General features: G+C 33.8%; 1 protein-coding gene across 3 annotated transcripts in view; it reads left to right on the top strand.

Annotated features, from left to right (window-relative positions):
- LOC127431501 (ubiquitin-conjugating enzyme E2 variant 2-like) overlaps positions 1-14,655 on the top strand; it is a 40,232-nt gene that overhangs the window by 4,545 nt on the left and 21,032 nt on the right. For 2 of the 3 annotated variants that reach the window (XR_007895614.1, XM_051681941.1), the window contains exons 2-3: positions 559-707; positions 1,893-2,018. Coding sequence is in view for 2 of the 3 variants with exons in the window: in XM_051681941.1 (XP_051537901.1) it covers positions 559-707; positions 1,893-2,018 (275 nt within the window). In the remaining variant the exon portion in view is untranslated. Of the gene's footprint in view, positions 1-558; positions 708-1,892; positions 2,019-6,149; positions 8,011-14,655 lie in introns of those variants that run through there. The other variant, XM_051681940.1, reaches the window with a different exon arrangement.

A 14,655-nucleotide genomic window follows, 5' to 3' on the forward strand; every position in this document is an offset into this window, starting at 1 on the left:
CATTTATTTTTATTTTTTTCCAAGAATTTAAGCTTTTAAATACTTTGAATATGTTTTATAAAAAAATAATTATACTGTCTCTGGACATGACATTTTTTATTTTAAGCCCCAGAAAAAATATAAACATAGAAATTAAAACATTCTCATCATACTGTAGAAGAGTTATATTCAAGTAATTGTTTTGTGTGAATTGCATTTTTTATGTATTTTAGAATAATTGAATAGATCTGTATAAAAAAAAATTTTTTGCGTCACATCATTGACCCACATTTCAGCTCCTATAACGTTTTCATTATTTGATCTCATTATTTCACTTAAATATTCCTGCAGTGTGGCAAATCAGTTTTTAAAAATGCTAATATTCAATATAGGCTAGTCATTCAAGTAATATGAACTGCATGTATAATAACAATAATGTTGTTTAAAATAGTTTTAGATGTAGTGTAACTTCACGTCATGTCAGTTACTGCGCTGCAAATGAAACAAAAGGTTTAACTTGCTGCACAGAGAGACGGTGTCTTGTTTACTTGTTCCTAAATTGTCTTTGGCTCTTTGCAGGAGTTAAAGTTCCTCGTAATTTTCGTTTGTTGGAAGAGCTTGAAGAAGGGCAGAAGGGTGTTGGTGATGGTACAGTGAGCTGGGGTCTGGAGGATGACGAGGACATGACGCTCACACGGTGGACAGGCATGATCATTGGACCTGCACGAGTATGTTCACACTCTAATCACATTTTTCTTTTTAATGACGAATTATTACATTCGTAAATTCTGTCTAAGCGGTGACCAGGAAATCATTCTTGTATTTTTAATATTGCAAATATCAAACTCCTTTATAGGGCTGTCACGATTATGAAATTTGGCTGACAATTAATTGTTAAACGAATAATTGCGATTATGACAATTAATTGTCTGTTTTAGAGCTGTGACGATTAATTGTCTCGTTAAGGTCTTTCACGATTAATTGTCATATAAATTGTCATATTTTTTTAAGATGTGCTTTTCTCTGCATGTGTGCTTCATACACCTTATGTAATTTTTACATATTTAACTTCAAATATATAAATCAAATAATAAAATAGGAATAAAGAATGATTTCCGTTTAAGGCTTTAAAAACAGACACGCCAAGGTGTTTCCTTTAAAGACGCTTTGACATGCAAGTTTTGCTTAAGCGAAACGGCAGCTCCGGCTCCGCTTTATTTCACAACGAGAGTGCTTCTGTATTTGCTTATTTTGTATTTTTGTATAATTTCCTAATACTTTGCGATCGACGTCACCTCTCCTCAACCAGGCGCAAGCTGCGATTGGTGCTCATCTCGCGCGCCCTCATTAGAGTTTAATGTGATCTAATGTTAAGTTAAATGAGATCAAACGACTATTCGACAACGAAAATTTTTGTCGACAATTTTTTTATTGTTGACATTGTCAATAACTAATTGTTTCAGCCATAATGCCCAGTAATCGCGTTGTCTCAAATAACCGCGGTTTGATCAAATAACCGCGATCAGACGGTTATTTAATAATCGCGACAGGCCTACTCCTTTTAAAGCACGATTGGAAGTGTTGAGCACCAATGTGCCTCCATCACACCATACTGTATATCAATCAATATACAGTCAATATACATTTTTCTAGTTATGTCAGCTCTACAATTTTTTATCAGTCATGTTATGCAAAGTCATGTAAATTTGTTGGTCAAAAGGTATGGTAACCCTGTAAACTCTTTGATCTTGTTGGCACTAGCGTGATCTAAAGTGGCGCGAAAAGCAAGTTAAATGAAACGCTGTGCTTACATTGGTTCATAGGTGTGTTGGTCTGTTCTCTTTTGATAAATAGTTAAGTTCACTTTCCATTTGGCATTCAGCTCTAACCTTTGATCTTTTGTTATTTTTCAGACTAATTACGAAAACAGGATATACAGCCTGAAAGTGGAGTGTGGACCTAAATATCCCGAATTACCACCGACGGTTAGATTTGTAACAAAAATTAGCATGAATGGAATAAATAATTCCAATGGGATGGTAAGTGGAATCATCTTTATAACATCATTTTGAGTGTTGTCATATTTTGAACTAAAATTGTTTGTTAGCAATAGCATATTGCTCGTATACTTCACTAAATTTTATTGTAAATCATTATATAATAATATAATAATGTCAATAATGACGTTGCAGTACTTTGAGTGACAGCCAGAGGTACTTTGGTCAGTATTGCTTGAGCATTTTTCCGATATTTAATCGAAAACACTTCTGCTAAAGTTGTTTGCAACTGGAAACAGAATAGAAAATTATCCACTTTAAAGTAGCAGCTATTTATTACATCACAGAGGATTTTTGTTTCATTGAGACCTATTTTGTCTTAGTTGTTCTTAATAGTTGGTCAAAATATGTCATACTGTGTGGCATATAGAATCACAATCTTTGAAATGCATGCCCTGAAGTCAGAGATGTTTGTCTGGTTGAATTATATTGGTATGAGAGTAACTAAATTCCAGGCTCAGAAAGCTGGCTTGTTGAAACAAATGCATGCTACCATAATTATTGAAATCCTCCAATTTACTGCCTACTAGATGCATTTGAATGGGCCTGTTTAAAAATGTCCCCCTGCTGCAAAGTGTAGGAGAAATACAGAGCCTGTTTGTACATCCCTAACAAAATGTGGTACCCACAATTTAGAAAGCCACAGTTCTCATTTAGCAGTTATACTGATACCACAGGACTGATTTAGCAGAATGTTTTTGTCACACTGTTGTTGGTCTTGGAAGAAATGTTTAGTATGTTTGTGGGCTATAGGGATCCTCTGTTATTTTTTTATTTTATTTTTTTTCTTCACCAATGTCTACCTACATGTTGGTAACACAACATGACTTTAATTTGGTGGACAAAAGTTTTTCAATGATTAATATTTTTAAATAAAATTGTTTCACTTCAAGGTTCATGTTTCATAATCACATTACCCACTTTTATTTGCTCTTTTTGTTAAAGATGCATGTTTTGTTGGCAAGAAAATTTAGAAGAATCTAAGCGGAGACGTTTTACTTAAAGCAATGTTCTGGGTTCAATGCAAGTGAAGGTTTATCCACAGCAATTGTGGTATAATGTTGACTTAGCACCCCCAAAAAAAATTTGATCAAAAATCACAGTTACAGTATCACACTTACAATGCGAGGTAATCGTTCCAGAGGGTTTAAAATCAGAAATATGAAGCTTGTAATGTTGTTGAAGCACTAACAAGAATTATTCAATAAAATACCATTTATTATCCAAGCTGTAAAGTTGTCTAAATCACAGTGTTGGGGAGTAGCTAACTACATGTAGCGACACTACTGACTAAACTAAATCTTTCAATAGATTGACAGTAGCTCAGCTGCTTTTAAAACAGAGTAGCTTTTCCAGTAGTGAACTACTATCAAGTAGCGGTGTAGCGTGACCAAACGCTACATCATGTTGGTCAGATTATAGCTAATAGCCTTATTGCGTAGAAGCCAAACTTTTACCGGCAAAACGTCCGACAAACTGGCAGCATATTTCTGTCTGCTGATCAGAATCAGGCAGCGTCGTCGTCATCTTTTGTAACGGCAGATCACAAACAAAAATAGTGAATTACCGCCATCTACTGAGAGCTTATTACAGCTCACTTGGATAAGATGGTCTGATGGTTATGGAAAGCAAGCAACCACAGTTTGTTTACCTTTACAAGACGTACAGGGGCAGGTAAATCTGAAAATGATAAAAGAACACCATTTTATTCTTCTGTGTAACAAAGATTGTTTCAGACACTGTTCTTAATAGATCACACAACAGCATATTTACCTTTACTATTTTAAATCAAATAATTCAAAAAGTTATTATTACCTTTTTGAGGGATTTTGTTTCTGTTCCAAATATGTTTATTTCGCTTCTCATCATCTGTGCATTATTGGGAGTAGCGAGTTAATTATTATTATTATTATAATATTTATAAATATACAGAATATATTATTATGATAATTACTATCATGCAGAACTATTTGATTTCTCCATTTCTTAGCATTTAATTATTATTTTCATGTAAAATAAATAAAATGATTGGTAAAAGAAATCATTTATGGCATGTATTATTATGCAACAATCTAGAATGACCATCCGTCCACTTTTTTTGGACCTGAACAAATATTTGTAGCGCAACATCTGAATGTGACCTGTAAAGCTGGCACTTGCATGTCAATGGCACAAATGTCAGAAAATATAATGAGCATGAACCCAGGTGAGGGGAGAAACAAGCCCTGAGTCTTTATTCACATATTATCCACACAAAATATTATGTGACAAGAACAAAAAATGCCAGCCCAAGGAGAGTTTGTCATAAAAATTTGATCTTTAGGGAAGTAGGCTACACCTGGCCACAGCAGGACTGAAAAGTGTGACGTATAGTATAAAAATGATTTTTAATGGTTTTTTTGTTTTTATTTTATACTGTTGTATTTTATTTTATGGCCATTATTAACTGTATTAATGTTACTATTCATTAAATGTATTAAATGCATTTAATATATTTAAACACATTAAAAGTATTTAATACATTAATAAATGTCATTAGTGTAAATTGTTATTAATATTATTGGTTTGATAGTAACATTTAAAAAAAATATTGCCTCATTAAGTAGCTTCAATGTAGCTAGTTACTCTTTGATAGTAACTTGTAGTGTAGCAAACTTCTTTTTAGTAGCTTGACTGTAGCTTAACTACTTAAAATTATGAGTAGCTTGTAGCTTGTCAAACTACAGTTTCAAAGTAGCTTCCCCAACACTGCTAAATCGTCCTTTTTGAGGTGGGTAAACTTTTGGTAATGTGTTACTGATAGTTTTGTCACATCCCATTCTGGTGCGCAAGTTAGTTTTGCTGGAGTTAGAAACCTGTTTTTCTGTCCATCCGCACTTTTCTTTTATTATTTTCCTATGTAAATATGCGCTATACGGAGGTCTTTGACCTTTGCGCTGCATCGTGATGTTTTATCTGCTTTTTAGGCAAGAGCGCCACATTTTAAGACACTGTCATATTAAAAAGAAAAGTAACTGTTAAAAATGTGTCTCAAGGCACCTGCGTTCTGCTCTATTTGTGGTGCTGCGTCAAGCTTTTTTTTTGTGTTAGATCTAGGGATGGGCATTTTCAAATTATTTTGCAGTCAACAACTCTAACCCACAAGAAAAAAAGAGTAATCGATTACTCGTAAATTAAAATTTAAGTTAAAAATAAGATGTAAGAAGAAAACAAGTGGTAAAAGTTGGCTTTTTATAAAAATGTACTCTGTCCGTGTTCAGATATTTAGTGCTTATACTCGCATAATGGTCCGAGTGGACTCAATTGTAACTGCGAGGTTTGGTGAGCAATTCTGATGGAAAGTGCAGTATAAATCAGCGTTGCCCATGACACGCAAAGGAAAATAAATTCTTAAAATTTGAGTTATGTTTTAAATAGTCAACTAGATGGTGCGGAATGAGTAGTCGATTGCTTGTGCGTATCTCTAGTTAGAACACGTTTGAAATATAAATGATTTTATCACACTAGTCTCATGGCAACTTATATTATTTTTAAAGGCCAAAGTATACTTCGGTTGTTTGCATTATGCAAATTTCGTCATCAGCACAGTACGTGCGGACTGTTCGTGTGCAGCCTAGTTTTTCTAGACATGTGGACCGAGTATCACAAAGTAGTCGTAGTGCGTGTGCGTCGAATGCATTCGTATGGGTTTGCGGTCAAAAGAGGATACTATAATAGGCTGAGTGCTCGAGACAGAACGGCAAGTGAAACAACAAAGTATACCTTAGCCTTATGTCTTGTGGTTATACTTTCGAAACAATGTGTACTTTAGTAATTACTGTCTGGCCCCATGGACTTCCATTGTAAGTGCGCTACTGTAACTGCGGTTGTTGCTTAAAAAAAAAAAAAACTAAGGGATGTCAAAATTATTTTCTGTGCTAATAAGCATTATGCTGTCAATAGAGCTTAACTATCATTATTAAACCCAGAACATTCCATTTTGTGGCAGATTATTAGTGCTGTAACCGTGTTTAAATTAAGTATGCAGCTCAGATAGTGAGTCACTGTGTTACTACAATCAACATAACTCACTTCTGCATTTCCCCTCCCTTTCTTTCTCTTCTGTCGTTACAGGTGGATGCACGTAGCATACCAATTCTAGCAAAATGGCAAAACTCATATAGCATTAAAGTCGTTCTTCAAGAGCTAAGGCGTCTTATGATGTCCAAAGAGAATATGAAGCTTCCTCAACCACCAGAAGGGCAGACATACAGCAATTAATTGTAAATGATTGTTATGACCCTCTGTCTTAAACCTTACTCTCTTAGAAATGTCTTGTAAATCATCAGATAACAAAGAAAAAACAAAATAAAAACAATATTGCTCACTCCACAGTCAAAACAGTCTCCGCTGCAGGAGCAAGATTGGACATTTCTAATAGTTTAGCTTGAGAAACCAAGAAAGAAAAATGTCTGTAATGTGTTGGCACCATGTTCAATTCTATTTTAAAATTGCGAGTGCACAAATCTCTCTCTTCCAGGAACATTACATCGACCGCAAGCTTTATGTTGAACTGAATCCTGTCGCCATAGACGCAGAAAGAAAGGCATGTTAGAACGGTGAGGTTTATACAGATCTATACATTTTAAGTTAGTTACTGGACACCAAAACTAAAAATTAGGATGCATATACAACAGCATGCTTGTTTAAAAAATAAAAATGAAAAAGCAGCTGAATAAGTTGTTGAATAAGTTAGCTGAATTGTTTTTTGTGTATCTGAACCCCTCACTGATAATATCGTTAAGGGTCCTAAAAGTGTGCCTGTAGTCTACTAGTAGTATTGCAGAGGGGTGGGAGTGGTTCTGAACTTTCTTCTTTTTTTGTTTTTATTTTTAATGTCTGTATTTGAGACAATAGCAGTTCGTTACAGCGTGGTAGCTCTTGACTTTGTACATTTATGCTCTCCTCTTTTCACAAATCTAACCATGCGCTTAACATGTCGGATGCTTTAAAATGTGACTCCAATCCACTGTCAGATTCTGTTTGTATATCACACACAGCAGAAATATGCTGAGATGTTACTAAACAGCAAACCCTTGCCATTCAGGGACGAGATATGGTTCAGATTCGAATCGCTTGATTCTCAGATTTTGAATCACACAGCCTTACTCACAGTGATCGTTTAGTTCTACACCAAACTATACTTAAACCTACCAGTAAAAGCTCACATAGATACATTTCATATCAGTGCAATGTAACTGATCAAGAGAATAAATGCAACAATTTCTTAAAGCGTGTTGTAATATCTAAAATTTAAATAGCTCATCACGTATATATTAATAATTTTAATTTTGATGAGCTGCAACGTATACACTGCTGTTTTGCATACATTGTAAGGTGACGTACTGTGAAAATCACACATTAAAAAGTGAGTTTGGAAGCTGTTCTCATTGGTTAGGTTCTTTGAATCACTGATTATGTAAATGGTAAGGATTTGCTGTACAAAAATTGCCCTTGCTTAACCACAGTGCTTTAAAACTCCACCTATAACTGCAATGGCATGCTGTTATGTAGCTATCATTACAACAAACTAGTACTTCAGTTATTCTAACATTAGAAACGCTGTTATAATCCTTAGGTACTCTAACAAAGTTGATAATTGTAATTCCAATGAATGGTGGGGGTTTGTTGTACTTTTCCTTTATGCTTTGGTTGGCTTTGACCATTTCACTAAAGTCTTCATTAGCAAAACGAATAGGCTTGTTATCGTGCAAATTAATATATGTAGTGGCAATTTCTTACAGTCTTGACATTTTTCAGAGCCACATATAAAACACCCTGCTGTTGATTGACTTGTGTAATGCATCTATGAAACATTTTTCCTCCCTGTTCATTTTTTTTCTTTCTTTTTATTTTAAAAGACATAATCAAATTAAGTTGATTTTGTGACACTGGGGCTATGTTCAGAATAATAAAACAAACATTGTGGAACACACTGCTCTTACTCTGGTTATTTTATTGCAGGGTTACTTACAGAATATTGAAATATTTATCCCAAAAAATGTATTATTATTAGGAAATTTTATTAAGGAGTGCGTTTACATGCACAACATCAGAATGCTGATGCCCAATAAAAATAGGTTTATTCCAAAAATCCGATTATGAAAGACAAACGCGTTTACATCAGATTTGAAATCACCTGTTCATTCTCTTCTTTTGACGTTAAAACGTAAACAATCATGCACAACACTTGCACACATTGGATAATGTGGTAAGAACACCAGTAGAGGTGTTGATCGGACTTATGGGCAAAAATATACGTGTGCCGATTTTTATTTTTTGCCCTTACCCTGATAAAGGAACACCGTTCATGCCTTGTGTTGCCAGCTAATTAAGAATAATCAGTGTAAATATGTAAACGTGCTCATTGAGAACAATTTCATCTCAGTTCAAGTTCTCTAGGTTAATGTACACTGAAAAAAATTATTTTGCAGTGAAGTAAATATAGCAGAAAAGATGAAGTTCTTTCTACATTGAATACGTTATAGAGTGAACTAAAAAAATTAATGCTCTAGCATATAAGTAAATCTTATTAATTTTTGTTTGTTATATTTACAATGCGGAATGTCTGAATCCTAAAGGAGAAAACCATGTCATATTTATTTGCTAATTTTAGTTAATTTCACGGGTAAATAAAATAAGTACATTTTACTTTTCAAAGCTGGTGTTCTCAGCATGCACCGGGCTTGAATAATTAATGAGCTTACATAGTTTTACTGTTTGCAAGCTGATTACACCAGTTTTGTTGTTGATTTTGTGGGAAGTCTGAAGTTAGTTTTCTACTCGAAATTACCTATTCATGATAAAAATAAAAAATAAGGTCTGTTGATTGTTACTGCCATCGTGTTTTATGCACCAAGTGATGAGGTCTGCGTGCACAGCTCTGGATCTTGTTTCTATTGCCATTAAAGCAAGGTGATGTTGTCTTAAAAACTACAAAGCATGCATTAAGCTTCCCTGTGGAAGGCTTCCATGTGTCATGATTAAATATGCCAGTACACTAAAAGCATAGCTTAACTCAGTGCTACTTCACTTGAGTAAAATGTACTTGAGAAGTTCTTATTAAAGCCACCAAGAATTGTGTGTAGCCTTTACTTGAAAATATGGTATGTTAAATTTACAAGCAATTTCTTTTCAAGTAAACCTCCAAATTTTGGGGAAAATATATATATTTTTTAAATATTTGTTAGATGTAGTTGACTCTTTTTAGCAGTGGTTTTGCCAGATCGATTTTTTTTTTTTTTTTTTTAGTATAATAAAAATGTCAAGTTTTATGGCCTGGGGCATTGTCTTTAAGTGTGAGACAAAGTGTGCTTTGGAAAACGTCCATAGCGACATAACTAAGTCATTGACCATGTTTGACCGTCCATTATTGGTCTAAGTTGTCTTTCAAATTCTCCATTTTATCTTCTTTTGAGCCATTAAATGTGTTTTCTTAACTCTCTCTTGACTCTTTTACAGTTTCCACATGAAGGGCTAAAATACTCTAATCTTCAAATTTACCGGAAGAATGGTGGATCCTAGCAAGACATTCTAAATGCATTTTTCAAATACAAGTTACATAGTTCAATCATATAAGAGGGTATGTTCTTTGCAATAAATCACAAACCTTATAACATAAAGTTGCCCACAAAATTTGCACATGTAATCCACACTTAAAATGACAATGACATTCATACAATTTTAAGTTGCCTCACATTAAATTTTACATTCCCTTCCCTTGTAATTATTTTGGGTTCCCTCGCAATAGCTTTATCTCTTATGAAAATTAACTATGGTTTTTATTACAGTAAAAATAGCTGAACTGTGGTATTTTAGTAAAACCATAACCACAAAACTTAACATGGTTTTTCTACAGTAGCCATATTTTAACCATGATATTTATAGGAAACCATAGTTATAATACAGGAATACCAATACCTTTAACTATGGTAATAAAAATTGTAATCATTCTGAAAAAAAATAAAAATAAAATCTTGGTTTACTGTAGTAACACTATGGTTAATTTGTGGTGCAAAAAAATATGGTTAATAGAGTCATAGTTACTGCAGTTTTACTATAGTGAAACCAAGATAAATATTTGTAAGGGTGTTTTTATTATTATTCCATAGTTTTGGTTTTCAAATATTATTACTGTTTTACATTATCATAGTTAAACTATGGTTACTGAAGTAAAACCATAGTTATTGTTCGTAAAGGATGGACAAAGCTATTGTGAGGCATTCCAAAAATAATTGTAAGCGGATGCAAAAGTATTTCAGAAAATACATTCTTTCCCTGTCCTCTAAGAGGCTCAATAGATGCATATAAAACCAAGTGGCATTTAATTTAAAGAAAGACAGCACAGGCACACTTTTCAAGCTAAACATTTCACAAAAACAAGTTTTGGTTGTTTCTTAAATTATAAAAAAATATATATACTGTTCAAAACGGCACTTTCTGGTTGTCAAGCTTTAGTTGACCATGTCAATATCTAATATGGTTACTCTGCTAGTAGCTCACCTGTGTGAACACACTCACCTGTGTGAACTTGAGAACTGATTTCATACATCCATTAAAAATCACCTTAACACCAGTTAATTGCAAATATGGCTCAGAGAAGTTAAGTTTGTTTTGAGAAAAGCTCTTGCATTATTTGTTGCCACCTGGTTTGACGTTTTGTTGTCTTGTGCAATACAATTCTTTCTCTGAGATCTGAAGGATGCAACTTCTTAAGTTCAGTGGCATAACTAGTGCATTTTTAACCTTGAACAGATTTATTGTCTAAATGATCAAAATATGTCAACGCATGCCCATACACACTGCATCTAGTATGTGTGTGTGTTCTTCAGAATATTCATTCAATACTCCAAGGTTAACAAAAACTGTCACATAATGCCCTTGATCACCAGTAAGCCTTGCAGGAATTCTAATGATCAAACTGAGCTTTGACATGTTATTCTAAACAGCTGTCACAAGGAGGCGCTATATGCTTGGCCATAAAATTAATTCATCCACTTTTCAATTTCACAGGCATGCAAGATTCTCTGTGCATGCAGTATCAAGAATAATCACTAGAGTGCGCTATCATGATTGTTGTATCTGTGGCCCAGAGCTGCAGCAATGCATTATTTTTATGTTTCCAAAAAAGTCATGCTTTATGGACCTTGCCAAAGGGAAATCTGATGACAAAGTGAGAACCAAAGCAGTTGTCTCATGGCTTCTCTTGGCTGTGTCATGCTGTCTTTGTGTCTCAGACTTGAGTATAATTGGAGCATTATCCTCAACACTTGTAAGCGGTTTGTCTCTGTCCAAGGGGGCCTTTCATCCCGAATTAACCGCTACTGAGCGGGGAAAAGTCCCTTATTAAAGAAAGAACCAAACATGTGTCAGATGTTAACTCGATTGCGCTATCATTGAGCTTGCATGGCAACTGTGACCATGAAGTCATGCATTTTTGCTGATTCCTATCAAAAGTCAGCTAATTAAAAAACAAAAAACCTGCGTTTACACAAGATTTAAAATAATCGGATTCTCAGATTTTGGCATCAAAACGTAAACAGTTATGTGCGCACATTGGATAAACCGGTTGCCGGTAAATGTGTTATCAGCCAAAGCAAAATCAAGATAATGGGCTAAAATTTACATCGGTTTTAGCTTGAACTGTTTATGATCTTACACAGATAAAGGAAATTAAGGTGTTTACATGACTTTACATGTTGTCTGTTTATTAGGCATAATTGGTATAAGATTGTGCATGTAAACGCACACCATGGCACTGAATGATTTTTTATTTAAATGTATGGTAGGCTACTTCAAATAATGTGGTATTGCTATGGTATATGTTAAAAATGCAGGTTAATGCCATGGTACATTTTTTTTGTAAGTGGGTGAATTGGTACAATGATACTTTTTTGGTAGTTTTTGCTTTGTAATAGCTTTAAGAAACATAATTGAATTAGAAAATACTTACCAGATTGTTAATGCACATTAAAATAGTTAGAAATGTCAAGAAACTTTGATTCATGTATTTTCATAAACAGAGGGGTCTAAAAGTCTCAGACCACTAGTGAAAGTTCTTCTGTTTTGTATTTTTCAAATATATTAATCAGCATAATAATTTGAGTGAAAAGTTGAATCCTAAGTTTACATTGATTTCAACCAAGTTTTTAGTATTTGATATGTTGCCATTTTGCTTAAATGACAGCCTGCATTTGAACTGACACAGACTCGACAAGTTTGTGCAATACCCGATGATCTATGTTATCCCAGCATGATTTGAGAATGTTCCAGAGAGCATTTTGTGTTCTTTCAACCAGGGTTCCCACGCATCCTGGAAAACCTGGAATTTTGCAATGCAGTTTTCCATTCGTGGAAAATGAGAAAAATACCCAATTGTCCTGGAAAATATTTTAGTATAGTGAAACTGTTGGACTGTGTCACTAACAAGGTTTTTGATACATGGACAAAAACATGGTATTGATCAGGATTCGGGATTGTTGTCAAATACACAAATTTGTATCGTTCTGGTGTATTTGTGGAACAACGTCAGTGGTTGACTGTCATGAAAGAAGGCCTGTCATGTACATTCTGTACTCATCTGCTGTCATATCTGCTTTACTACAAAATAGTTTAGGTATCCCAAGGTAGTAGCATGGTGATGCGGCCTTTATGCTTTGGCATGTAAATACATTTTTATTTACAATGATCCGAGTCCACTTATTCCACGGTTACCACATGTAAAGCCCTATGATTTCTGTGATGGGAAAACATGGACAAAATCACTGAAACCAGTCATAAAAACGGCATTAGCTATAAAAAAAAAATTAAAAATAAATAACGCGAAATGTCACGGAATTTCATATATTTATTTTTTTAAATGCAAAATTAACCAAATTAAAATTGCGATGTCTTAGTGTGATTACTAAACTGCAAAAGGCTGTGATTTCGTTTAATAAATATACTGTATAATCTGCAACTGCTGCACCCTTTAAATGAATGTGTGAAGCCAGCCGCTCATACACTGAAAACACTACATCGTGATCATGCGCACTCGTGTGTGTGTGTGTGTGTGTGTGTGTGTGTGTGTGTGTGTGTGTGTGTAGTAGATAACAGGAGCAGAGCACTCTGAAACTTGCAGCATATACAGTAATGTTTACTGTTATTTCATAATAATATAAATGCATTAAATCAATATCTCACATTTTTAATGTTCTGTTGTGCAGCACTTCATTTGACAAAGATTTTGTATAAAAACATTTAATTAGATAAAAAAAAATGCAATGTTTTGTTCAAAAATGTAATTAATACAAATAATGAATTAGATTAGACACAATTTTGAAAATAAAATGTTATTAAATTGTTGAATGTGGAACTGTGTAACAAATAACCGTCCAATAACCACAATATACATCATGACCTCTTGTGTGTGCTTCAAAAGTCAAAAATGGGTGTAAAAATTACACCCAATAGGCGCATAAAATGTCCTGGAAAATTGTGCCTTGAAAAGAGTGGGAACCCTGTCAACTTAACATGGTCAATGTCACAAATGTTCTTACACTTGATTAGTAACCTAGAAATAATGCAGAATCTTAAATTAATATTTAAGTTTCAATACAAGTCAAGACAAATCGACAGTGTTTGTGGCAGAATGTTGATTACCACAAATAAAAAATGTTTTTATGACTCGTCCCTTCAGAAATCTAGGTTATAGTGAGGCACTTGATGAAAAAACAAACAAAAAAAATATATATATATATATATTTTTATTAAGATGTATATTTTTTATATTTGAGTGTGCATGAAATATATATATATATATATATTTATTTATATTTCTAGCATTAAATAAAGTTAGCTAAATACTTAAAGTTATTATAAAGTGTTTTCCTAACATCCCCCCCCCCCATTAAATTCTCAGCATCTTTGCTTTGTTCAATGCCAAACTTGACAGCCAGTGAAGTTGTACAGTATAAAAAAATTGCTTTGTTGCAGATGCTGATACACATGAATGGCCTTTTCATAGGGTGAGAAACTCTGGCAGATTGAAATCATATGTGAGTCTTCTCATCTCCCCCTGTCGCCTGTTCTCACTCTTGACTGATGAGATGCAATTGTAAATTTCAACTGGAGACAGTCTGCTAGTCTGTTTACACAACGCTCTGCCGAGCTGCAAACCATGACATCGAGTTTATTATGACATCACAGAGTAATCAATACAACGCTGCAGGCTTGCCACTTATATAAGAACAACGAAGTATTGGGGTCTAAAGTTTGATAGCACCTTATAATAACTTTGCATTAATACTTCATTACACATTGTATAATACTAATTTAAGTGCATTATGTATTGTGTATACTGTATAATGCATAACATACATATATACATATACTGTATATATGCACACACGTAATCCATATGATATAACATATGCTAAAATAGATTACATTTAATTTTATGAAAATATAAGAATCAATGTTTTATGACATTTCTATTTGGAATATTTCTTAATAGAACTAATGATCTGTTAACCTTTGTATAATGGTAAAATGTTTAATAATGCAAGTTATTATAAAGTGACAAAAGTCACCCAAGGTTTTT

The sequence above is a fragment of the Myxocyprinus asiaticus genome, chromosome 41 (assembly GCF_019703515.2).
Source record: "Myxocyprinus asiaticus isolate MX2 ecotype Aquarium Trade chromosome 41, UBuf_Myxa_2, whole genome shotgun sequence".
Taxonomy (NCBI): Eukaryota; Metazoa; Chordata; class Actinopteri; order Cypriniformes; family Catostomidae; genus Myxocyprinus; species Myxocyprinus asiaticus.